At 37.2% G+C, this 27943-nt stretch overlaps 1 protein-coding gene across 1 annotated transcript in view; it reads left to right on the top strand.

Annotated features, from left to right (window-relative positions):
* SNTG1 (syntrophin gamma 1) overlaps positions 1 to 27943 on the top strand; it is an 807514-nt gene that overhangs the window by 716546 nt on the left and 63025 nt on the right. Inside the window, exons 13-16 of the mRNA XM_063450437.1 lie at positions 4943 to 5072; positions 7233 to 7271; positions 14567 to 14683; positions 15611 to 15682. Coding sequence (XP_063306507.1) covers positions 4943 to 5072; positions 7233 to 7271; positions 14567 to 14683; positions 15611 to 15682 — 358 coding nt within the window. The remainder of the gene's footprint in view (positions 1 to 4942; positions 5073 to 7232; positions 7272 to 14566; positions 14684 to 15610; positions 15683 to 27943) is intronic.

Genomic DNA, 27943 nt, shown 5'->3' with positions numbered 1-27943 from the left:
CTCTCTCTAAGGAATTAGCTCCATAATGCATAGAAACATGAGGGGTGAGGATTAGCATACATTTCAATCCGTTGTCTTCCAACAACGTGTACATAGGTTTTGTGTACAATGCAATATGAAATGTAGTCAAATTCACCTTCCCCCTTAATGTCATTCATGCTGCAACAAATTTTTTTCTGCCAGGGATCCATGGTGTCGTTCTTCATCTTATCCGTCTTCATTACATTAACATTTGTAGGCCAACCTTCATGTTTGCAGACTGGGGAGGAGAGAGATAGAGGCTATGATAAAGTAAAGCCTACAATTAGGTTTCTCTGTAGGCTGCAGTTACAGCATCTAATGCCCAATATAGGCTTCAATTTAATATTGTTGGGTAAGATTTCCAAATGATTTCATATTTTTGGATAAACTTTCAAAACGCCTTAATATTATAAAAAATATTTTAATTTTGTATATTTTTATATACATTATATATAACTGATATTTCAATATTTTGAAACAAAATCATTCTAAAAGTTTATCCAAAAATATTAAATAATTTCTAGAGCTTATCTAACAATATTGAATCAAGGCTGTAATACAGATGTTTGGTGTTAGTGTATATAAGTATGTAGACATCATGCTTACAAAGATTAATTTTGCATTCTGATGGCATTGTTAGGAAGCTGCATACACAGAAAAACCTAACAAATTCCTATTATCTGTCTTTTTTGGCAAACAAAAAAAGAGTAATTAAATATACGTAACGTGTTTTATTTTGTACCAATTTGCTAATAGTTAATTTAATATTTGAAATGAATCTTATGTAACTAAAAAATGTAGGGAATAGAAAAAAATGGTGCAAAAAATGTATTTTATAATTATTTGCATTTGATTTTTTTTGATTGTAACTTCTCCTTTTCAACTCATTATACTGTAGTTGTGTGGATGTACTCTTTTGGGTAAAATCTACCTGGATCCTGCGCCTTAAATATACCTGTCAAAATTATTGAGTCCATTGTCGCATATACTATTTGAATGCTTTGAAAAAATAAGGACATTGGTAGTGAAAAGGTTACTAAAATATTTTACATGCACACTATTTTATGCAATTCTGAAGGGAATTTGAAATAATTATTACTATCCATCTGTTATATCTATTTTTGAAGCAGTTATATGCTAATGCTTCACGGCTCCTAACATTTGACTTGTGAATGCCAGATAATATAAGGAAACAGTGGCTCAGTACTGCTTATAAAAGTAGTTGTGTATAGTATGGTAAACTAAAACAGAAGACATCTGGATACACGTTTCTAACCATGTAAATTTTGTTTCATTGAAGTATATATACATATTTTTTAAAGAATTTTTTAAATGTAAACATTTTGTGAAAAATAGTTTGATTTCAAAGTCTCATACAAAATTTCAAAAACGTATGATTAGTCTTTAGGCAAACACTTATTTCCTGTTTATCTGGCAATAAAATGTTAAGTGGATCAGAAAAATGTCTTCAAGCATTGTAAAAGGAATCTAACATTTTGCAAAGATCACTTCTATGTAATGTCTATCAAGGGTGATAGATTCTGGCCCTCCATATGTTGTTGCATTAAAATTCTCATCATTCTTTGAAAGATTATGACCCATAAACATCTTGAAAAATGGGAGCTAAACAATTGTGGGTGTTGTAGTTCAACAACAGCAGGTACTTGTCATTTTTTGTTTGTGTTCTCAGTGTCTCTTTCTATATATGCTATGCTGTAAAGTTGTATAACTTGCATAAAAATTATATAAACAGTGTACAAACGATATACTGTAAGGTTATATGCAATGTATCTTACCTCCCAAGTGTCCCTATTTAACAGGGACAGTCCTTACTTTTGGCCCAAATCCCTCTGTAACTCTTTTCCATCCTAATATCCCTATTTTCTAGGAGCTCTTTGTTGTTGGTGTGTCTGAGTGTTTAACAGAACAGCAATAATATTCTCAGTAATGTGTCTTTAAATTACACTAAATGCATTTAGAAATCAGTCTGTGTAAATAGGATGCATCGTTCGTGCTCTAAATTACATTTAGTAAGTCACTTCCAATTTCTCAGAACAGCCCCGCCACTTGTATTTCCCCTACCCACAACCCTAAAATTAAAGTGTCCCTCTTTTTTTTTTCCCATTTAAAATGTTGGTTGGTATTGTTAGGAACCAGACAGAGACAGATCTTAGATGCAAAACACCTTTATTATAAATAGCAAATAAAAAAATAACCAAAAGCAAAGTCCAGGAGGCAAGCAGGGCTCAGGTACCAGAGCGGGTAGTGAGACGGCCAGGATCAGGAGAACAGAGAGCAGCGGAGTCAGGAACGAGGCCAGAAGTCAGGAACTAGGAACACACAGGAAACAGGAAGTCTTCTGGGAAACAGGAAACCACGCAAGGGCAAGGAGGTACTGGGACTTGCTGCTTAAATAGGCTGCGCTGATTAGCAGCAGGGCTGGTTATTACAATCAGGTGAGTAACCGTGGCAAAATTAATAAAGGAGCTGATTGTTAAAATCAGCTGAAAACTCAGACACAGAGAAAGAAAGGGTTGCTGTTTAAAACAGCAAAGAAACCCTGACAGGTATGCTGTATACAAATGCGATAAACAGTGTACAAATGCCATGCTATAAAGTTATGTACACTGTACGGTTCTTTAACCCCTTAAGGACCGCTGACGGTTCAGGACCGTCAGCTGTAAAACGTGCGTTTGGACCGCTGACGGTCCTGAACCGTCATAACGGTTTTGGGCTACTTACCTGATCGCCGTCGGTCCCACGGCGGCGATCAGCTCTCCTCCCGGTCCAGGGGGGTTGCCTGTCTGCCCGGGCAGTCCCCCCTCGGCAGATCAGGACCCCACGGCCATGTGATCACTCGATCACATGACCGCAATAGGGGTCTGTGTATCTGCCTGCAGGGGGACTGTCTGTGCTGACAGGCAGTCTCCCTGCATCTGTAAAATCAAAAATAAAGTGTAAAAAAAAAATCTGTGTAAAAAAAAAATAATATGTGTATATATATATGCTATATATACATGTATTATATCTATATATACCTATATATAATATATACGTATATAATTATAAAAATACACTTATATTTAAATTACACACGAATATATACAATATATATAATAACTATATATATGGTATATATATATTATTATAAAATACAAATAATATGTTAATAAAAATAAATAACAAAAAATACAAATAATTTTTAATAATTAAAAAAAAATTATATATATATATTCAGTTTTATTCTAACAGTATTTTGATATTGATATATATATATATATATTTATATCAAAATACACTTAGAATGTAATGATATATATATATCTATGTATAAATAAATAAATAAAAATAATACGAAATATACATATGTCCACATACATAATTACATAAATAATTTCATAAATATACACGCAGACGTCAAATATATAAATATGTATATATATTAAAATTCTACGTGCATATTTATGTAATATTTTTACCTAGTTAAGTAATTTTAATGATTGCAATTTGAGGGACCTGCCTGCCAACCCAGGCCAAAAGTCCAGATAATTTAATTTGCTAGCACTGTGTTTAACCCTGTAACTTTCTATGACACCCTAAATCCTGTACATGGGGGTACTGTTTTACTCGGGAGACTTCGCTGAACACAAATATTAGTGTTTCAAAACAGTAAAACATATCACAGCGATGATATTGTCAGTGAAAGTGAAGTTTTTTGCATTTTTCACACACAAACAGCTCTTTCACTGAGGATATTATTGCTGTGATATATTTTACTGTTCTGATACACTAATATTTGTGTTCAGCGAAGTCTCCTGAGTATAACAGTACCCCACATGTAGAGGTTTTATAGTGTTTGTGAAAGTTACAGGGTCAAATATAAGGCTTGATTTTACTTTTTTTTTTTTATTGAAATTTGTCAGATTGGTTAGGTTGCCTTTGAGAGCGTATGGTAGCCAAGGAATGAGAATTAGCCCCATGATGGCATACCATTTGCAAAAGAAGACAACCCAAGGTATTGCAAATGGGGTATGTTCAGCTTTTTTTAGCAGCCACTTAGTCACAAACACCGGCCAAAGTTAGCGTTTTTTGCATTTTTAACACACAAACAAATATAAATGCTAACTTTGGCCAGTGTTTGTGACTAGGTGGCTACTAAAAAAGACTGGACATACCCCATTTTGAATACCCTGGGTTGTCTACTTTAAAAAATATGTACATGTTAGGTGTGTTTTGGGGATTTATGACAGATAACGGTGTAACAATGTCACTATTGATACATTTAAAATATATATATATTGAAACAGCAATTTCCTACTTGTATTTATAGGCCTATAACTTGCAAAAAAAAGCAATAAAGCATGTAAACACTGGGTGTTTTTAAACTCGGGACAACATTTTGAATCTATTTAGCAGTTTTTTTCATTAGCTTTTGTAGATAAGTAAAAGATTTTTCAAGTAAAAGTCCAAAAACATGTTTATTTTTTTATTTTTCACCATATTTTATTATTTTTTTTAAATACAATATACGACATAATATACATACTGGTATGTAAAGAAAGCCCTTCTTGTCGTGAAAAAAACAGTATATAACTTGTATGGGAACCGTAAATGAGAGAGCGGAAAATTACAGCTAAACACAAACACCACAAAAGTGTTAAAACTGCTCTGGTCCTTAACGTACAAACATCGCAAAAACAGGCCGGTCCTGAAGGGGTTAAACAACATATATTATGCATTGTGAAAATTCAAAATGTATTTATTTTTTGCCGATAAATCAAAGCAATGCATTTTGGGCCACAATTAAGGATATTTGAATAGAAGTGTTCAAATGCTGGGGAAAAAAACCTGTGATTACCATATATTTCTTGTTTTGTTTTATGAAATGACCAATTTGTTTTCATAATTTATATATTTGCAGACAAAATTCTTTTCAAGTTACTGCGGTAGACGGTGTTTGCAGTGGTATAATTCAGTGTTTATCAGCTGATGAGTGCATTGACTGGTTGCAATCTATATCAACTAATGTTTCAAATCTTACAAAGCACAATGTGAGTATAATTCTGTTATTCAACATAATTTTAAAGAATGTTGCTTCCAATCCTTTTGCCATTAATGCCTTAGATATATCACCCTGTGTTATCAGAAAGTAAACAATGCTTGGGGGTTCTGCATAAGAAATGAACATAATATTATTTCCAAATTACTCTATGAAAGATTCATGAAAATTGCAATTTTGCCTGTGGATTTCACTCTTGTTGCTTCTATGGGAGCTCAGGTGCATTTTTATATTTGACTCACGCATTTCTCGATGGACCAAGTAAGAGAAAACAGTCTAAGGGCTAATATTTTGTACAATAAATCATGGCTAACTAGTCTTTCTCTAATTTAGTTGTAATGAATCAGTGTCATTGATACGCTTTGTTGTATTGTACTGTCTGATTCTTAATTATATGTTTGTTTGTGTTTATATGGCTACAAGTATATATGTATATACGTGTCTATATTTCTATGCCAAATTTAGTATTGTAGGTACATGTGCCTGGTATCTATATTGATCTAAGAACTGAAAGAAAGCCTTGGGGAATGCAGACTGATGTGTTACAAATTTGCCACAGGCTCTCTGACCCATTCAAGTTAATTGCATCCCACTGCTGCTGTAGAACGGACAGTGGTAGATTTCTGTTGAAAGTGCTTGTTACATATAAGCTTCTTGGGGCTTCACCAGCACTATTACTGGATTGTCTTTAAATATTTATGACACGAAACATCATCTTACTCATAGTACATGTGTACCTATGGTTAAAGCTGTAAGCGTGAATTCATGAAACCTGGTTAGAAAACATTTAAATTGCAACTCCCATACAAAAAGTAGTGGTTAAATGTAATAAGGAGAAAATCAATGCCTATACAGAAGGTCATGTTACAATACCTGGGTATTGTAACCCATGGAGTCAACTCCGATATACTCTGTTACTCTGGTATATTCTTCATACCCCAGTTGTGTTAAACAGGCTGAAAAGCGACAAGTATCCATCAAGCTCAGCCTTTCTCAAATCTTTTTTTGCTGTTGATCCAAAAGGAGACAAAAAAATAAATAAGAAAATTAGCAATTAGAAAACAAAAAATCTTTATTGACCAAAGGATGTCAATCAGATCTCTCCTTGGATCAAGAAGCTGCTATCCTACCTATTAAAATTATATCCCTAAATATTATGTTTAATAACATGTGTTTACCTTTTTAAATACCAAACTATGTTTTTTTACATTATATGCATTATATGAAAGGCTCCCTACACAACTTGTGTAATAATGTAGCTCCAGATTGTAGTAAGTATTCACAACTGGAAGCATATTCCTATGCGATCACACAAGGTTTCACCATTGTGAACCACAAATTGATTATCAAAGGTCTATACAAACACAGTATGGGTCTCCATATCTTCCACACATCTTATTATTATTATTATTGTCATTTATATAGCGCCAACAGATTCCGTAGCGCTTTACAATATTAGAGGGGGGATTTAACTATAAATAGGACAATTACAAGAAAACTTACAGAAACGATAGGTTGAAGAGGGCCCTGCTCAAACGAGCTTACAATCAAATGGTAACAGGGCAAATGGAGAGAACTGTAGCCAGCAGATAAATAACGTGGTGGTCCCCTTTATGGTTTGTACAAACGGCAATAAATCACTACTGCGCTGTATGACAGCAACAGGGGTGGGATATTCCCTGCAACCCCTACCAAATCATATTGGAAATATATAAATAGGTTTGGGGGTTTGGGAGGGCTGTTGAAAAATTATTGTAGGACATTTTTTGGTCCCACAAGGGGCCTGGTGTTGACAGGTATTTAATGTTAGCAGTCACAATTGGGACTGAATTTGGAAGTCTGGAATATTTGAATATATCTGGAAATAGGGAATTGATGGATTCATGATTATGTTCTTTTATTCATAATGTGCCTGTCATAGATATCTGTTCATTATGTACCTGCTTGTGGGCATCTACACATTAACATGGAATGCCTAGCTTGTACATTTTGCAATATAGTAACAGCAATAACTTGCAGTTGAAAACCGTTTGGAAAATATAAATGTGTGTGTTGTTGTTATACTAGAGAACACCAAGACAATTACTAACTTGTTTGTAGTTTTAAATTAAACAGTCTGACATAGTATTTTATTATTTTTCCCATTCCACAGATTAAAAAAATTAACAGGAATTTTCCAGTAAATCAACAGGTATGTAACTCAGGACATTATGTTTGTCAACACCAATGAGTAAAAAAAAATTTTTTAAATCACCATATGTTTTGTTATGTAATTACTATATCACCACCACCAGCTAATATACTCTATAAATCTAATGACACAATAACCAGCTGACGTTTAAAGTATAGCACATTGCCTACTCACAATTTCTCAGTGTCTAACCAACTCTGAAACTCCTAAGGTGGACACACTGATTAATTCAGGAATTTCAAGTAAAAAGAACATGAAACAAGAAACTGACTTTAAGCCACATACACATCATGAATGGTACAATGCGATTAAGTGCATCAGTCAGAATTAAAGCTCAAATACAGCATACTTTATTCTTTATTATTTTTTGGATGCCTTTTTGAAGTGGTAGTAAAGTAAAATATATAAATACCAGTAGCTATTCTTTATTTTGTAAGTTCATTCATTACTATTATTATTATTATTATTTGTTTTTAAGGAAAGATAAGAGAGTACATTGAACTCAATATTCAAACCAAAATCATGACATGCAAGAGTTTGCCACCTTCAATATTTATTTTCATCACTGCTATTTTGTGGCTCATGACAATATGGCCTTTTTTTGGATTAGTGTTTGTCTCTTTTTCTTTTTATTAAGCACAGAAAATGGGAATTTGTAGCACACAAGGCCAAAATATATACAAGGTACAGATTAAGGCAAGCGTATCAAACTCAAAGGCTAACACGAGCCAAATAAACAAGGTTTATGTTTATGTGGGTCGCAAAAACAAAACTTCAGTTTTCATAGAAACGTAGCTTTATTTAGAAAAGTACAGTATAAAAAAAGTGCCTGACACTGGACGTCCTCACACTCGTATGGCTTCAAAGTAAACAAAAAAGTAAATTTATTTTAAGGAGACTTGCATTTAACCAATGTTTCAATCAAACTAATTTGACATATTAAGAAAAGTTTGGTAATGGGACTGAAATGGTGAATGTATGCTATTGCACAGCTGTAAAAAACAAATTATGTTATCTTGTTGAGTCCTATGAGTGCATTCTTCACTTTGGCTGAGATCATCAAGCTTGATGATCTCAGCCAATCCAATGCTTTCCCAAAGGAAAGCATCGGGAGACTCTTGTGCATGTGTGGCAAAAATCTGCGTGGACAATCAGCATCTCCATGGTGAACGTTCAGCACCTCCATGCAGACCCAATTTAATACACTGCCCCCTCCCCCCATTATAATACACTGCCCACAAATCCAATACACTGCCCCTCCTCCCTCCACTCTAATGCACTGCACCCTCCACACAATCTAATATACTTCCCCTTAATCTAATACAAGGCCCCTCCTCCCTCCACTCTAATTGAATACTCTGCCCCCCTCCCTTCACCAATGTAATACACTGCCCCCCTCCCATCAATCAAATACACAGCCCTTTCCCACAATTTAACACACTGCACCCCCCATCAACACTCAAATACACTGCCTCCTCCTTCCCCCAATTTAATACACTGCGCCCTTCCTCGCCCAAATTAATACAGTGTCCTTCCCCAATTTAACACACTGCCCTTCCTCCCACCACTCTAATACACTGCCCCCTCCCTCCACCAATTTAATACACTGCCCACTCCCTCCCCCAAATTAATACAGTGCCCCTCCCTCATATTATTACACTGCCTACTCCCTCCCCAATTAAATACACTGCCCCCTCCCTCCCCAATTTAACACACTGCCCTCCCTCCACCAATTTGATACACTGTCCTCTCCCCTCCCCCCAAATTAATACACTGCCCCTTCCCTCCCCAAAATTAATACAGTGTCCATCCCTTCCTCAAATTAATACACTGCCTTCTACCTCCCCCAATTTAATACACTAGCCCCCTCCCTCCCCAAATTAATACACTGCTTCCTCCCTTCCTCCCTCCCTCCCTCCCTCCCTCAAATTAATACACTTCCCACTCCCTCCTCCAATTTAATATACTGCCCCCTCCCTTCCTCAAATAAATACACTGCCCCACCTCCCCAATTTAACACACTACATAGGGAGGTCTGCCAAGCTTCTCTTGCCCCACCTTAACATGGTCCGTGCATCCTATAGTTCCAGCTCTGCTCTTCTCTGCTCAAGCAGGCCAGACACTCCTCTGGCACTGCGAGTAGAAGGGAAGGGGGAGTTGCTGGCCTGCTCTGTAGTTAGCCAGTCACTCTGCTCTCTTGTGGCCACCAGAGTGAAGACAAGAATCAGATAGGAAATATATTTCCTGTTTTGCGACTAGTCGCAGCACAAAGCGGGCCGCAGTGCAGGGGGGGGCGTAAATATATTCAATGTGGCCCGCGGGGCTGCAAGTTTGACATGCTTGGTTTAACAAAAAATATAGTTTTAAATCTTACAAGGCTACTTTAAATTACCTAATTTAGCAAGAAAATACAGGGATTTGGGTAGATTATATATTCATACCATGTTAAGCCAACCATTTTGTCAAATTTCCCAATATCGGTAAGTGTTCCTTTCATGTGCTACCATCAGCTCCACCATGCAGGCTCGCTGCCTAGGTGTTCTCTTTGACTCCGACCTCTTCTTCAAGCCTCATGTTCAATCTATTGCCAAATCCTGTCATTTCCATCTCAAAAACATTGCGCGCATCCACCCCTACTTAACGCCAGATGCGACTAAGGTGTTGGTCGATTCCACTGTCTTTTCTCGCCTTGACTACTGTAATTCATCTTCCTGTCGGCCCGCACCTCCCATGCCTCACCTTTCTGTCAGTCCCTACATTGGCTTCCTATAAAATATAGAGCTCAATTTAAAGTTCTGGTTCTTGCTTTCAAATCTCTACATAATGCAGCTCCCACCTATCTATCCTCCCTTATACACAAGTATGTCTTGTCTAGGCCCTTATGATCTGCTGAAGACTTACGTCTATCTTCTGTCCGTACTCACACCTCTGATGCTCGCCTTCAAGATTTCTCGAGGGCTGCACCGTTCCTGTGGAATTAGCTTCCCTCCTCCGTTAGATGCTCACCCAGTCTCCACTCCTTCAAAAAATCGCTAAAAACCCACTTCTTCATAAAAGCGTATAAATTAAACTGTTAATAGCTCTCAACTGATTCCTCTTCTGCAACTGTCACTAGTGTAATACTATCCTTACCTTTTGTGTCATTTTACCCCACTCCCTCTAGCATGTAAGCTCATTGAGCAGGGCCCTCAACCCCGCTGTTCCTGTGTGTCCAACTTGTCTGGTTACAACTACCTGTCTGTTCGTCCACCCATTGTAAAGCGCTGCCGAATTTGACGGCGCTCTATAAATATCATAATAATAATAATGTTTTTGTTGGATTTTTTTTGTTTGTTGTTGTTTTTTTTATTCATCTAATTATTGAAAATAATTAATGCATTTTTAGGCTAAAGTTAGTAGTTTATTTCAAACCATATATTTATTTATTTTATCAAGGAATCGAAAACGATAGCATTAATGCAGTTGTATCCTATTTTTAACACTCTCATAACTTGTTCGAAAATCGCCATGATGCATTTAGCATTCTAGGGATTCAATATCCTTACAAAGATGATTGCCCTTAGTATTTAAAAATATTGGGAACTGGATCTGGCTGTGGGTAAAACGTTGTATTGACCTTTTTAAATTACAATCACATTTATAGAAGGGTTATCTATATAAGAGGGATATATTGTCTTTCACATAAGAAATATAGTTTTTACTTGAAGTACATATCTTTATTTAATACAATTAGTAATAAACTATACTGCTGAATAATCGTATAAAATAGCATCACTTTTCATTTTATAAAGTAATTGTATGCCAGTTTTTGTTCAAATATTTCAAAGGGTTGAGCTCTCCAAGTGATGTAATGTACCAAAGAAAATAGCATAACACCTATTCTAAGATCATCCGTTGTGTTGATCTCAGTCCAATCCTGTTCAGAGAGAAACATTGTGGTGGCATGCCACAAACTAGGCTATTGTCATGCTCCACTTTTCAAATGGGTCTCTTAGAGAAGTATTGAATTCAATGCAAAGCATCAACATTGCTCAGTGTCATCATGCTATGAGTGATGGCACCAAACGTGAACACTTTCAACTTTCATGGGGAAGTAATGGCTGTCAGTCTGGCAGCAACTAGAGGCAAGCGCTTTGACAAATGTAAATACTGACATTTCTCAGAAACAGCACTGTTACACACTGCCAGAGAAAAGGACAGGGTATATGCACCAAAACCACTTACGTTGAAGAGGTTCTGTTTATAGTGTCCATTTAACCACAGAATATATTCAGATTAAAGTAAGAAGTCTTAAAACAGCTTTACCACATAACTACTTTTTTAAAAAAAACATTATTTTAAACTCTTATGTTAAATCTGTAGCTTTTATGAAAAAAACAAACAAAACAAAACAAAAACTATCTCTGACGATGAAAATATAACAAGAAGGGAACAGATAATTACACAGATGCATTTTGTTGATCCTGATGCTTCTAATATACTGCTAAGTGTGTGGGTGTAAAAAAAAATGATTATTGTGCAGTTATGACACATTTGTTGGTTCCACTATCTTAACAAAACTATAATTTGTGCTAATTATGTTCTGATTATTTCAGAATTAGAAGACAATGTCTGAGTATTATGAGACTCATGCTTGTGATTATACTAACACCATATGATCTAAATTTGTAAAATAATCCTTTTAACTGGAATATTTTGAGCAGTATGTTGATAATCGTAATGGACATTTAATTGCCACAGGGCTTATTTTGGTAATTGTTGAAACTAATCGGTAGGAGAGCGTGTATTTAAAGGCATACAAATATTTCTACATGTGCTGGATTTGATGCTTATATGCAAATAGTATAAAACATATTGTATCAAACGTAGGGTTAGTAGGTCATGGAAACCAATAGAATAAAAAAGCGCAATCCATCAGTATCTTTTTTTTTATTGGTAAATGCTAATTGTTTTACTAATTTCACTTTAACATAGTTTTCTTTGTGACCACTAGAAATCTCATAAATTATTTAAAAAATATATACAGCAACTCATTAAAGAGACTGTAACGGATCGACAGGCACCCCAACTGGGTACCTCCATTGAAGGATGCTCCTAGCGCTTCCTGAGGACTCCAAGCACTGCAGCAGGCACCACAACCACTGAACCGGAGAAGCATATGAATGCTCTCAAGCATATGAATGCTGTAAACAGCTGAACAGGAAAAGCATACAATCTGCTTACACTCCTGGCAATCAGCATACAATCCAATTCCCCTAATAACGAGACGACACTTCGTTTTGAGGTCAAGCAGAACTGACTGAACTGGCACATACAGCCTCTTTTATTCACAATCCACAAACATAGTACTGCCCACAGAGTTTTGAAATACAACCAATCAATCCATACAATGCACACAGACACTGCCACACAAAATCCTCCCCTCTGCCTGTGATATGATTACTGAACACAATGGGTACTATAATTATCACAGGCAGAGAAATACAGTTTTTACAAAATATGAATAACTTCCAAAATATACATGCCATTCACATAAAACATAAATTTTCAGAATCAGCATGTTCGAAATATTTTCTCATACTCATAAATCAGGGCAATCGGTTCAGGGGTTAAAAAGTTAAGGGAAAGACCTATTTGACCAAATGAAACATGGCTACTCTGCCCAAAAACAGTTCCACAGAGTCTTCTATCCTGGAGATAATTGGGAAGTAATCCAATTATCTCCAAGGACAGAGGCAAAACTCTATTAGCCATATGGTAGCAAAATACAATAAAATACATAAAAATATGTAACTGTGCAGCTATTGCATAAAACAGGTACATTCAACATGAATGAATGGTGAATGGTGCTCAGATCCCATACATACAGTTCAATTGCCATGGAGCCATAGTCTTTCGTTATACGAATGGGCTCCATGGCATAGCTATCTGGGGTAACACTGCTCACATAGAGAAAGTACAGTACACCCGGCTTTCGGGTCTTTGCAGGGGAAAATCAAGCATTTTAACATGGGGCCATAGTCACAGGGCAGGAGGCTTGCAATCAGTCTTCTCCAATGCCCAGTGGCGAGGCTGGTTCCACCATAGAGACAACTAAAGAAAGTTGTCTTTTACACTTTTCAGCACTGCTTTTATTTAAAGTATGCCATTATTTATAAAAGATAATATGTAAGGGAAGATGCGATAAGAAAAATATCTTCTACTTATCTAATGTAATTATAAAGGTAACAAGATTCAATCCTTTAGAACCCCAGATTTTCACCCATAAGGTCAGCTGGCAATGATCCACTTTGGCATCTGCCACTTTGGCATCTGCCCGACATCCTGTGGCCTCCATGTATCCATCCGCTGATAGGGAACCCGCGGCGGTCACTCCATCTCTTTAGCATGTCGGCTGCCTTGCAGCAGACCATGTTAGCGTGACCTCGTGCACAGTGGGCAGAGCTTGAGGCGCAGCCAGGGCAATTATGTGTCTTAAAGGAGCGTTGAGTTCCAATTGCTTTTATAGAATTCTGTAACTTAGCCTGCAAGTGGGAGAGACTGATCATGTTACATCTCAGAACTATAAATTTAACTCCCTCCAGTAGTTGCCACAAGGGGGACACCAGAGAACAAAGGCCTTGATTTAATAAACTTTTGAAATTATTCAATATTGATAGAAAAGATTCCAAAAATGTGCATGGAATTTAATGGTGATTTATGTAGATAAATAATTTGGGAAGTTGTTCTAATGGTATTTAACCATTTGGAAAGCTTATTAAATTGAGGCCAAAGTTGGGATGAAAGGGACAGGACCTGAAAATCAGTCCAACATCAGGTTGGTTGGAAGGCATGATATTGTCATCATGTGGTAGTAAACTCTTGACATAAGATTATATATTTTCAGATATATTTGATAGATGAATACTACAGCCATTGCTGCTGTGGGAGTTTGAGCTCCCACTTGGGCTTATTTCTGTATATTTTTATTTGCTTTCATCTCACATAGCTATCCTACAGTGCTGCCACACATCCCCTGTGTACCCGATAAAAGGTTAGCAAATATACCCCTTTCTGTCTCATTAGAGATTCTGCCTTTAGGTGAAAACAGCAAGGAGAATTGTCAGTACTCATCTAATAGGTTTGCCTTGATGCTGTAGGTCAAATTGAACTTTAAGGACCATTGCAGTGCAGCTAAAATTGTTATTTAAAAGCACATTTATTACAATTAAAAAATAACTATTATTACGGCGTGTTGTAAAACGTTGCCATATTGACAATGTTTGATTCAATCTGTGTTACATTTTTTTTGTCAGATAGTGTACATGGGTTGGGCAGAGGAACGTGAACAAGACACTCTTCAAGATCATATTTATTCACCAAAGTTTCTGGCACTTAGAGGCTCATCACTTTACAAATTCAATTCTCCACCAGTAAGTATTTTATAATGATATTGAATGTAAGTATGTAATAGTTAGAATTATGCATATTGCAGTTAAGTCCCATATGTGTTTCAATAATTAGGCATGTGTTTCATGCTCCATGCTTAGTATAGAAATGAGCAGTGAACAGACAATTTTATCTAAATCTCCTTCCAAAAATCTGGCATTGGAAAAATTAACACCAGATTTAAAAAGTTATCATACTGCTAATTTCATTTTAAAGAGCACCTCACTGGAAAAAGAAATAAAAACACAAATTAGTAGTTATGCTCCATGAAAATGTGAACACATTTAATTCTGCATTTTTTGGGGGGGCAAGGAGGGTGAAAAACATATTTTAAAAACTGCAGACTTGCTGTGTGCAGCCTTTGCAAGCACTCCCCTTTTTCCAGGAAATACTCCAATCAGGGGATTCTCATTGAGACGTTTCTGTGCTGGAGAAGGGCATGTAAACATGGCTATTCTTCTCAATGAAATGTACTACAGCTCATTGAGAAGGGAAGAAGCCAGGTGTGCAATACCCAGTGTGTCTACCGCTTACTATAGCTTTGTGGAGGTAACAGATGTGGAATAAGACCTCCCTGGCTTTTTGACTGACATCCAGGGAGGTGTTTCTGATCCCAGTTATAAAAATGGCAATTTTATAAAAATGTGTAGGATTATCTCCTAATAAAAATGTAACGTTCTTTAGAATAAGAAAGTCCTCTTTATCACTTTCTTCTTTCCACTTCCATTTTGCAAAAGATGAGTTGATTTATACTGTTGAATCAGCTGAAATCTTGAAAACATTTTAGACTTAAAGCAACACAATTAGTAAAGCAATACGATTTCTGGTAAATAAAATCGAACAGTTTAGCGATGATTAAAATGAAGTCATCAACTTTCTCTGACAGTATTCAAAATATTTTAATTCCAAAGGTTACTACGTGGGACTGGATGCGAGCAGAGAAAAAATTTACTGTGTATGAAATCATGTGTAAGATATTTAAGGTAAGAAATTAAGTTATGCAAGCACACAAATATGTGTGTGTATTTCTTTTGTATGTGCTGTTAGATACACTCATTATATGTGTGTATATGTGTAGCATCGATAGATAGATAGATAGATAGATAGATAGATAGATAGATAGATGGATGGATGGATAGATGGATTGGTAGATAGGTAGATAGATAGATAGATAGATAGATAGGTAGGTAGATAGATCTGACACATAATGCAAAAGTGTGCATAGTGAATAATTAACAATTAGCAATGTAATCTGATCAGGTTTCTAACTGGTTATACATTTTCATCATACTGGACATTGCCAAGAAGGAATATATGAAACAACTTTCCACATTGTGCCCAGTATTCAAAAATAGTATAAAGGTTATTCAGTAAAGTGAGAATTTAAAGTGAATTCAAATTGAATTAAAATTGAAGGCCAAAGTAGGTAAACTGAAATAGCTGACTAAGATGTTTTTTTCCAATTCAGCAATTTTAACCTAAAACTTTAGTAAATAACCCTGTAAGTATTATACCATAATTACATATTTTACACACTAGTTATATTATGGCAAATGCTTACCTTCAGAGGGAATTCAAATTGTGTTCTCTGTTTATATAGAAAAGTGAAGTCTCATTAGGTTTCATTAGATCCATTCAAACTGTCTAAGGTGATTGAATACTGAAATCCCTGGAGGTGATTGTATAAACAATATCACACTAACTGCGGTAAGATCTTATGGAATAAGTAGAAATATTAAAAAGGTATTATTGAGAGAAAATTACTGATGTAGAAGAGAGGAAAAGCTATGTAATAGAAATAATGTCTGGTGGCCAACATTTATCCTCACTTGAGGGCTAAAATACAAAAATAGACGATTTTCTTCTGAACTAATATTTTGAAATGTTGTAGAAAACAAATCAAATTATAATAATCACAATGAGGTTCTTAAAAATTCATAAACAAAGAATTTTACCAGTTTCCATGTGTCAAAATGGCTACCCAGATGACTGTGACATAAATTTCCTGGACGTAACTATCTGAAAGAAGGGAAATGACATCATAGGAATAAAAAAAATGTATGTAACTATAAAACTGTAAGTGAGCATTATGCACATATACAGGCATCCTATGTATGTGTGTGGTGACATGTATTAAGAACAAATTACCAAAGTGCAGGTAGGTTCCTTGCAAATTCCTCACAATCACAATATTCATCCATTTTTATATATTTATTTTTGTTGCATTTTTGTTTCTGACAACAATGGTATTTCCTCTTTTATGCTAATATTGTAGAACTTGTTTAAAAGATAACAGATATCATATAATCAGTAATATTTCTGCAAATGATCCTAAAAAATTTAAAAGTTGCTAGGGTATTTTGGCTTCTTTCTAGGCTTATAAGTACAATAATATACTGTGACTAAAGCCCCATTATTTTTGTCAGGTGATTTTAAAACCATTACATTATGTGGGCTTCGATGCTGCTGTTTAGTGATGAGTCTGTTGGATTTTTAATGAGATAGATACATAGATTATCACCCCTAAAGGTCATTGTTTATTAACTATATTAAGGGACGATCTTTATAATTTTTTTATCATACAAGATTAGTTCATAGACAATGTTAATTAAGCCCATTTATAGATACATGTTGATGGTGTATTACAGCCTACACACAAACAGACCTGTAAATTATTTTTTGTTGTTTTTTTAACCTCTATTATATTATATGTAATTTTCAGTATAATTTGTCTTATTTAAAAAAAATCCATACCCTTTTCCTTGTCGGGAGTGAATCACAAGCTACCTAATGGGAATTTGCTCTGTTATATAAACATTAAATGAATCACCTGAAAGCAGTTTATTTATTTTTATTTTTTATGTTTAAGTGTCATTTAACAAAGTATACCCACACAAAATGTATGTCTATATTAAGTTTGCTTGTCATATTTTTTGCTTAGTTTTACCACATAAACAACAAAACAACACCACAATTTAACACTGAATTCAATATTTACAAATGAAATACACTCTGTGGAAATCTATGAAAAAGTGCTATCCTAAAATGTTATAATGATATAATGATAGTATTTTTTACTTTTGGTATGCTCCTTTGAGTTGACAATATACTATCGACTATATAAATTATGGTTTATGTATGGATGGAAATATTAGTTTTTGCAATGCCAACTACGTGTTTATTTTAGTGTTTAGTCTTCACTGTTACAAACTTGTGATTAGGGGTGATTATTTCTGATGACTTAAAGGTAGGCAGACAATGTAATAGAGTAGCAGGAAATGCTAGCAGAATGCTTGGTTGTATAGGGAGAGGTATTAGCAGTAGAAAGAGGGAAGTGCTCATGCCATTGTACAGAACACTGGTGAGACCTCACTTGGAGTACTATACGCAGTACTGGAGACCATATCTTCAGAAGCATATTGATACCTTAGAGAGAGTTCAAAGAAGGGCTACTAAACTGGTTCATGGATTGCAGGATAAAACTTACCAGGAAAGGTTAAAGGATCTTAACATGTATAGCTTGGAGGAAAGACGGGACAGGGGGGATATGATAGAAACATTTAAATACATAAAGGAAATCAACACAGTAAAGGAGGAGACTATATTTAAAAGAAGAAAAACTACCACAACAAGAGGACATAGTCTTAAATTAGAGGGACAAAGGTTTAAAAATAAAATCAGGAAGTATTACTTTACTGAGAGGGTAGTGGATGCATGGAATAGGCTTCCAGCTGAAGTGGTAGAGGTTAACACAGTAAAGGAGTTTAAGCATGCGTGGGATAGGTATAAGGCTATCCTAACTATAAGAGCCAGGGACTAATGAAAGTATTTAGAAAACTGGGCAGACTACATGGGCCGAATGGTTCTGCCGTCACATTCTATGTTTCTATGTTTCTATGAATAGTAAATGCACAGAGAATGTATCAGTGATTCACAAATGGGAGAATAAAAGAGCAATTTGTTGCTATATCAGTTGATAGGTTGCTAAAAGTTTTTTTTATACATATAATTCCCTAAAGCAGACATTTCTCAGTATACATACTGAGAAATGTCTGGTTTAGGGAAACCAGATAGAGGAGCGATCTGGTATATTAAATTAAATTAGACTGGAAAATCAATTGCAACTTGATTTTAAGAGCAGCTAGAGAAAACACTGACAAGTATTTTGTTGATTGGTGTACGCTAATGGAATTTCTACTTTATAACAATTCTATGTATTGATTAACTACACTGATTTGAATAAGAATTGCTACTAACAATTTTTGTAAACGCAGATCCCTTAGTAATGTAATATCTGAGTTCATTATTTTAGTTTGAAACCACCGAAAGTATAGATCTATGTGCCCCTTATAGACTATAAATATACATACCTATCTAAGTATAAAGTTTATTGGACTTTAATCTGCTGTAGATATAAACCTTTGGACTCATGTGAGTGTTAGGTGCTAACAGGATTGGATAGAGAGGGAGACAGCAATGTGATAGATATAGACATTACATGTATACTTTGGTGGAAATATGAGATTACTTGATATTAGCAAATACTGGACTTGTGGCATCACCTTATATTATCATATGTTAAGTCCTTTTCTACCCTATGTTTTTCATTGCAAAACAGTGTTACTTGATGCACATGAATGTTAATGTGATACATATTTATCAAGAGCACTATCTTTGGTGTAAAATTTTAAATTACATCTCTCCAGAGAGCAAATTTGGATTATAATAAATAATTACAGAAATATATAGTTTGTAGTAAGGTAGCAGCTTGAAATTACATTATACATATATACATTTTTTTCACTTGTCTCTTTTAATAGAATTTTTCAGATAACATACAACATACACTGCAGTAACAATAATATGCAGAATTGATAACACAATGTGCGCAGTTGCAAGCATAATAGCATTGGAAGAATATTAGCATTGGCATCCAAGTTATACAATAATAATAATAGCATTGGCATCCAAGCTACGGTATACAATAATAGTGGTAAATCATTCTATAACAATGTACAGTGGAAGAACAAAAATGGAACCAAGATCTTTGACTTAACAACCATGAATACAGTACGCCCTACCTAAGGAGGGCAAATTACACCATTCTCAACCTCCTATAAGTCTAATGAAAGAGTTGGGATATAATATCTTCATTCTTGGGAGACATTCATATCTGTAACCCCTAATGTGCTGTGACTGATGATGTGGACTAGAATTGTTCGATGACAGCAGTATTGGGGTTCTTAGCTCATCGGTTAGTGAGACTTCTACCACTGTCAGTGTTTTGTGGTTCATAGGATGTGAGGCACCCTGTTTACTATCAACTGCCCTTTTTTGGTCATGTTGTGACTTATCTGAGTTATAGTTGGATGTTTTCGATTAACTCAGCTACGCACTTATGGCCATGCAGGTTAACCATGAAAAAATTACTTGGGAGAAGTGGGGATGGGGAGGGAGGGAAGGAGCGTAAGGTTTGACCAAAGCCCTTGAGTTGTACTGTAGAACCTAAGAAATGGAATGCCCCATAGTTCTCCGTAGTTTAATAACTGGGTGAGTGCACACATATTAAAGGGTTATAGGAGTAGTGTGAGAAACAAAGTGTACCAACCAGTTAAAATATTGTTTAGATCCTCCAACAAAACAAATTAGAGTGCATCACAGCCTTCCCAAGATTGCCATAATTTACTGTGGGCTGTTTCTTTCCCTTTCAGTCTATATGCTATTTGCTCATAATGATAGCTAGTGTCCACCCTTTTCTATACCTCCTGAGGTGTAGGTACAATTGCCTCTTTCCAATGGCTCGCTATTCTGGTCTTTGCTGCCAAAAGAAGGTGGATAGCCACAGTCTAGGGAAGTCCAGATTTCTGGGGCTATATGTAACAAAAGAAAATCTGTATTTAGTAGTAATCTGACCTGTGTAATGTTGTTAATGGCCTTCTGTATTTTAGACCAAAAATCTTTTGAAATATGGCATTCATAGAAAATGTGTTTCAACGTGCCAGTCGCTTGATGACATCTCCAGCAAGTTGGAGAAGTGCTGTGTAAATTTGTGAGAGACATGAGGGAACCCAGAACCACCTCATCAGTATTTTATAGTATGCTTCCCAGTGTGTTAGGTTGTTGGATGTGGCCTTTGTTAGCTGTATCGCCTTTAACCACATAGGTATTAGGATTGAAATGCCCAGGTCTGCTTCCCACAGGATCATATAAGGCAGCTTGGTCATAGCTTTCTGTGACAAGAGCAATCTCGCCACATTGCATTGGAGAAGCCTGGTTGCCCGCCTGCTGCCTTTGGACTATGGACCAGACTTTTAAAAGACTTATTTTCCCTGCAGAAAGGCTTATTCGTACCGATTGAACTGAACACAGGTTCATCCGGTATTTTATGTTCTGTGAATGTGTTAACCCAGATAGCTATGCCATGGAGCCCATTCGCGTAGTTAAAGACTTCGGCTCCATGGCAATTGAACTGTGTGAATAGGATCTGAGCGCTATTCGGTAGTTTTGTGCGCTCAGATCCCAGCTATCTGGGGATATGTGACATGTCTGTGTTTTATGTATAAAATGTGACTTTGTGTATTTTACAGTATTTTAATGCTTTGTGCTCACCATGTGCATAATGGAGTCTTGTCTCTGTCCTGGGAGATAATTGAATTACTTCTCAATTATCTCCAGGGCAGAGGATAGGAAGCCAGGATGCATTCTGGTAAAACGTATGTATAATTGGGTTACCTCTCAGGATAAAGGGAGGGAATCTGTGGGTTGTAACTGATATGTTATTGGATATTTTATACCTCCCTGTGGGCGGTCCTGTATTTGCAAGACTGTAATAAAAACCAGGCTGGTTGTGCCAGCACCTCAGACCACTGTTTGACCCTCAACACGGAGGCTTGTCTTGTTCTTGGGGGGATTTACTGTATGCTGTTAGAGACTGATTGCCAGGAGTGTAAGCTGATTGTCTGCTTTTCCTGTTCGTCTGCTGGCAGCTATTTGTGAAGTTCCAGTTCGGGAGTTGGAGTGCTATTTTGTATCCAGTTCGGGAGTTTGGTGTTCTGCAGTAGCTGTGCCTGTATCTCTGGAAGGGGAAGAGCTACTAAACGGCTTTTAACCCCTTTTATGCCTGGGGGTGCCGTTACACTTTTATGTTTGTGAGAGCTTTATAACATAGGGACAACAATTTAACGGGCGTTTTTTTGCCTATGCAGCATTGGCCAAAGGGTGTCAGGTGGGAGTCATCTCCCATGGTTATTTGGAGGTTCGATAACGTATGCTTTACTCGTAGATATGTAAATATTTCCCCCCGGGGGAAGGAATAGTTCTGTTTGTAAAGATTGACATGTTTTAATCCCTGACCCATCAAACAATGAACCCACAGTGGTAGCATCACCATCTACCCACCTGGTCAGTGGAATATCTCGGGAAAGTGATGTGATTGTATATGTGATGAGATTGTATAGGAGGCTAAACTGGTTGGACCCAGCAAACCCTGCGACCATTGTTTCCATTTATTCAATAATAGTTTGGTGGTATTTAATGCAGAGCCAATGTTACCACATTAAGGGGTTTGATGCATGCCTCTTCCATGGGGAGCCACACAGGCACACCAGCCTGTATTAATACTGATATGCTGCATGACAGAATTGAGGCTTTGTTTTACATTTTAATGTTTGGGATGCCCAGGCCATCCTTGGTAGGGAGCAACCAGGATAGATGATTTTTGTTTTCAAAATGTGGGCATTGAATGTGGATTGTATCTTGTGTAGTATTTTATTGGGCACTGATAAAGGAAGTGTACAAAAAAGGTACAGTACGTGAGGTAAAGACATAATTTTGATTGTATGAATGCAACCTAGCCAGGAGACATCTACATCCTTCCAATTATCTATCTGGTTCTTAAGTTTGCACACGAGAGGAACTTGATTGTCCTTTGCTAAATGTTGGTGGGATTTTGTGAGGTTTGTCCCAAGGTATTTATCTAGGACCTCTAGTCAAATTGGTAGTATTATTTTAGGCTGTGCAGTGTGGTGTGTGGTATGCCTATTGATAGTGCTTGAGTTTTTGTTACATTGTTTTTGTAAAATGAAACCCGTATCTGTCCAGTAGTAATATGAGGTGTGGGATAGATTTGTCGGGATGTGTGAGAAACAGCAGAATGGTATCTGCGAACAACATGATGCCCTGTTCACCTATTGGAGTAAGTAGACCTGTTATTTCCTTATGGGCTTTAATGTGACGGTTCAAGGGTTCAACACATAGGATAAAAATTAGTGGGGAAAGCGGACAGCCTTGGCACGTGCTATTAGTAATTTCAAATGGTTTGGATAAGAACCCTGAGTTGAAGTCCCTGGCTCTTATAGTTAGGATAGCCTTATGCCTATCCCACTCATGCTTAAACTCCTTTACTGTGTTAACCTCTACCACTTCAGCTGGAAGCCTATTCCATGCATCCACTACCCTCTCAGTAAAGTAATACTTCCTGATATTATTTTTAAACCTTTGTCCCTCAAATTTAAGACTATGTCCTCTTGTTGTGGTAGTTTTTCTTCTTTTAAATCTAGTCTCCTCCTTTACTGTGTTGATTTCCTTTATGTATTTAAATGTTTCTATCATATCCCCCCTGTCTCGTCTTTCCTCCAAGCTATACATGTTAAGATCCTTTAACCTTTCCTGGTAAGTTTTATCCTGCAATCCATGAACCAGTTTAGTAGCCCTTCTCTGAACTCTTTCTAGAGTATCAATATCCTTCTGAAGATACGGTCTCCAGTACTGCGTACAATACTCCAAGTGAGGTCTCACCAGTGTTCTGTACAATGGCATGAGCCATATACAACCAAGCATTCTGCTAGCATTCCTACCTTTAAGTCGGATGTTAAAGTTAGTAGGGTACCAAACATCCTATACTCTGCCCTTGGGTTTTTACGTCCAAGGTGCATTATCTTGCACTTATCCACATTAAATGTCAGTTGCCATTTAGATGATAATGATAAATTATGACAGTAAGGAACACTAGTAGCAAATCAGCAGAAGACAAACACACATACTTATCTGACCTACATGTTTTTCTTTTCAATAATAATAACTAGTATTGATGTAGTGCTTTTCTCCCAGTGGGACTCAAGGCATGCTCTTGGAATTAACCAAATCAGCAGCTGAATAGTAATAGATGTTGTTATTATTACCCAATTGATGGTACTGATTTTATTAAACTTGAAAGGATGAAGGGCTGAATTGACCCTGCTGGGATTTGAACTTGTGACATTTTAGAACAGGTTTTCTAGTTAGGGAATTTACCAACTGAGCTACCTCACGAGCCTGTGTGCTTCTAACATTTCCATCAGAATGGAGTCCTTTAGTTTAAACTCATTGAACAGTTTAGTGAGAAATGGGGTTAACTCAGCCTCCATTTTAATATAAGAATAGTTAAAAAACCCATCTGGTCCCGGTGCCTTATGCTTCGGTAGGGATAGTATAGCTGTGCGTGCTTCCTCTTCAGTGAAGGAACTGTCAAGGACGTCAGATTGTTGTTGGGTTAATCATCAAGGAATTGGATTATGTCCTCATGGGATGACATGGGATAATTTTAGGGCCCTCAATTGCTTCTCCATTATTCCTGTCTCTAGAGGACAGATGAGTTTTATTTTAGGATTCTACCGTTTGTAAGTCATTGCACAACATTTCTTGGATACATTTCCGATACTTATAACCGCTTTGTGCTCAAGTCAAATAAGGTGCGTAGGACAATCATCTGACTTGTTAGTGTGGAAGAATTCAGAGATTGCTTCCAAAATTTCTGTTTTCATGGTGTCTTTGTCAATCAAGGCATCATTCAGCCTTCACTTTCCCCTGCCTCTCACCGGGTATAATGATCTAAACGTTGTAATTACAGGGGCATGATCGGACCAAGTACTTAGGCCTATAGATACATCTTTTACATTAGGGAGAGTGCACCGGAGAGTAAAACGTATAGTCTCTCTCCGCCTGACAAAGACTCCGCCAGGAGTCATAAAGATCAGAGGAGTTGATAAAAGGGGACTGTCAGGTCCCCTACCCCCGCGCTGCTTGCTGTGACGTTGCTTTCCCTGTCACAGCTAGTGGCATAATATCCTAGCAATGATTTTTTTCTGGAAGTTGCTCTTGTATGCACAGATTGTGGGTGATTCTAGAACATTTTTTCTGTGTAACTTTTTACTTCATTAAAAAATTCTTAATAGTAATGTAGATGTTTATAGTTAGAGAACACAAGGCAGTACCAATATCTACCAACAAGCAAACAATGCAGTACCAATAACTACCAACAAATGGAGTACCAATAACTACCAACAAGATATGTCCTTTTTTATCTTATTCTATCTGTTATAAAATTCTTAACTGTCTTACCTCTCTAGAGATCGCATGTCCTATATTAGTGATGCAGTCATCAGTATCAGATTATAATTTATCTCTGCATTTCCATATTAATAATTACAGTAGTTGAGAAGAAATTTTAGAAGGTACAGTTATTCATTTAAATGTAACCACCTTTTCATAATTGTACACAAAAGTAGCAAGGTTTTGATGTATATAAATACAAATATGAAATTAGTGTTTTGGCAATTTAGTATGAATCGAGGAAGAAAATAAACGTAACTTTACTAGAAGCACAATAAGATCTGTTAATGTTTGCATACCTGGTGATGAGACTATCCTCAAAGGTCTACTGTGGAATTTAATAGACAATGACTTATTTAAAGTTGGTGGTGACAGCTCACTAATTGCTGAAAACGTCCTATAGTTATAACCAATGACATTGCCTAACCAGTAGACTTGTACAGGGTAAGAAAAATGGTGTTCTTCTGAACCACTTTGGCAAAAAAGAAAAGACAAAAAAACTTAGGACAGCAGACTTGAGTCCATGTCATAGTTTGTCTTGGTAAAATGTATTTACTGAAAACAATTCTGGCAATAAATTCAGGCTGCCAAAAAATAGTGCTATTTGTAGCTACAATATCGCCTGGCCTGTTGGCTATGCAATATCAAGAATTTTAAATTTTTGACAAGGCCAATTCTGATTTGACAAATTAGATTATTATTTATCTGGATTAAAAAAATAAAAAGTGAGACAACTCAATTTCATAATGATTCATTTAAATATGATTGTACAATATTTGCTTTTCCCTTGTAAGTGTCCCCTGCAACACAAACACTATTATAAAAAAGGGGATAAAAAGAGTAAACTACATAGCACAAAGTCCACTGTGTTATAACAAATGAAAAATATCAATATACACATTTTGTGTCACTGAAATGAAAAATAAATGTAAACATTATTTTCCAGGACACCTAAAATACTTAAATCTGGGGGGGAGGGGGTTGATTTTTTTGCCAACCACTTGGTAGTGAAGAGGTGTTCATTAATAAATGAATATATGCATGCCATTTGGTTTGTGAAAGATGCCTGTATTATGTTTACTTTCCCATTCCTGTATACATTGTCATGGGTGTCCACAAGGGGGGGGGGGCAAAGAGGGGGCTCTTGCCCCCCCCTCCCCCGCTGGATTTTTCAGCTTGTTCTGCTATTTTTCGTGTGAGATTGAAAATACAATGCAATACCAGTGCCGGCCAGTAGGCACTGTGTATGGAGAGAGACAGGGATAGAAAGCTACATCTTATCCCTGCTTCTCTCTTCTGACTGAATCCACAGAAGAGCAGCACATGCAGCCAGAGACAGCCTAAATATCAGGTAAGTGAGGGATGGGGGGGGGCAGTCTATAGATTAGGGAAGTGAGGCATGGGGGGCAGTCTACAGATCAGGTAAGTGAGGGATGGGGGAGCAGCCTACAGATCAGGTTAGTGAGGCAAGGGGGGGAGAGAGAGCCTATAGATCAGGGAAGAGAGGGAGGGGGAGAGAGAGCCTATAGATCAGGGAAGAGAGGGAGGGGGAGAGAGAGCCTATAGAACAGGGAAGTGAGGAAGGGGGGAGAGAGCCTATAGATCAGGAAAGTGAGGGAGGGGGAGAGAGAGCCTATAGATCAGGGAAGTGAGGGAGGGGGAGCAAGAGCCTATAGATCAGGGAAGTGAGGAAGGGGGAGAGAGAGCCTATAGATCAGGGAAGTGAGGGAGGGGGAGGGAGAGCCCATATATCAGGGAGGTGAGGGAGGTGGATGGGGGGAGAGACTGAAGATCAGGGAAGTGAGTGAGGGGGTTGGGGGAGAGACTGCAGATCAGGGAAGTGAGGTAGGGGAGAGACTGCCTATAGATCAGGTAAGTGAGGGATGAGGGAGACAGCCTACAGGAAAGGTCAGCAAGGAGCAGAAAGGAGCAGCACGGAACTGGGAGGGACATCAATGAGCACAAAAGGTAAAGTAGGAGAAGGAGCACAAAGGAAGAAAAATGAGCAGGAAGGGGCTGCAAGGAGCAGGAAGGGTCAGCAGGGAGCAGGAAGGGTCAGCAAGAAGCAGCAAGGGACATAAGGAGCACATAGGTAAAGTAGGAGAAGGAACAAAAATGAGCAGGAAAGGGGCAGAAGGAGCACAAATGTAAAGCAGGAGAAGGGTCAGCAAGGAGCAGGGAGGGTCTGCAAGAGGCAGCAAGGAGAAGGAAGGGTATGCAAAGAGCAGAAAGGGACAGAAGGAGCACAAAGGTAAAGGAGCAGAAAGAATCAGAAGGAGCACAAAGGTAAAGAAGGAGAAGGAGCAGAAAGGTTCTGCAAGGAGCAGAAAGGGATCCGAAAGAGAAAGGAGCAGAAGGGCGCAAAATAAGCAGAAAGTAGCAGAAAGGTAAAGGAGCAGAAGGAGCCAAGGAGGAGAGAAGACAGTGTCAGAAGAAAAAGAATACTGTGTCAAATGAAGGAGAAGAAAAGGAGATTGGAGCAGGAATCACAAGTGAAGTGAACCCTCCACTTTATTCTGAACACCACATCATAAGGCTTTGGTACCTAGGCCTGGCAGGGAAACTTTGGACCTTCTCATCTCCCCAGGTAAAACAAATATCAGTGTTAATGTGTTCACTTTTATTTACTGATTGTCAGGAAACACAGAGTGCCGCGGGTAGGGGTGTTGCTGATTGGCTAGAGCAGTCAGCTGGCACTCTAAGCCAATCAGTAGCTCACCATTCATAAAAAAGTAAAACATTTTTATGAACCGGGAACTAGCGATTGGCTTAGAGCGTCAGATGATCACTCTAGTCAATCTGCAGCACCCATGCCTGATGTCAAGCTGCACTTCCTGACACTCCGTTTCAGAAGCCGAATAGCACTGAGCGACCTG

The sequence above is a fragment of the Pelobates fuscus genome, chromosome 4, assembly GCF_036172605.1.
Source record: "Pelobates fuscus isolate aPelFus1 chromosome 4, aPelFus1.pri, whole genome shotgun sequence".
Taxonomy (NCBI): Eukaryota; Metazoa; Chordata; class Amphibia; order Anura; family Pelobatidae; genus Pelobates; species Pelobates fuscus.
Note: the sequence above shows the minus strand (reverse complement) of the source record. Positions and strands in the feature narration are given on the sequence as shown.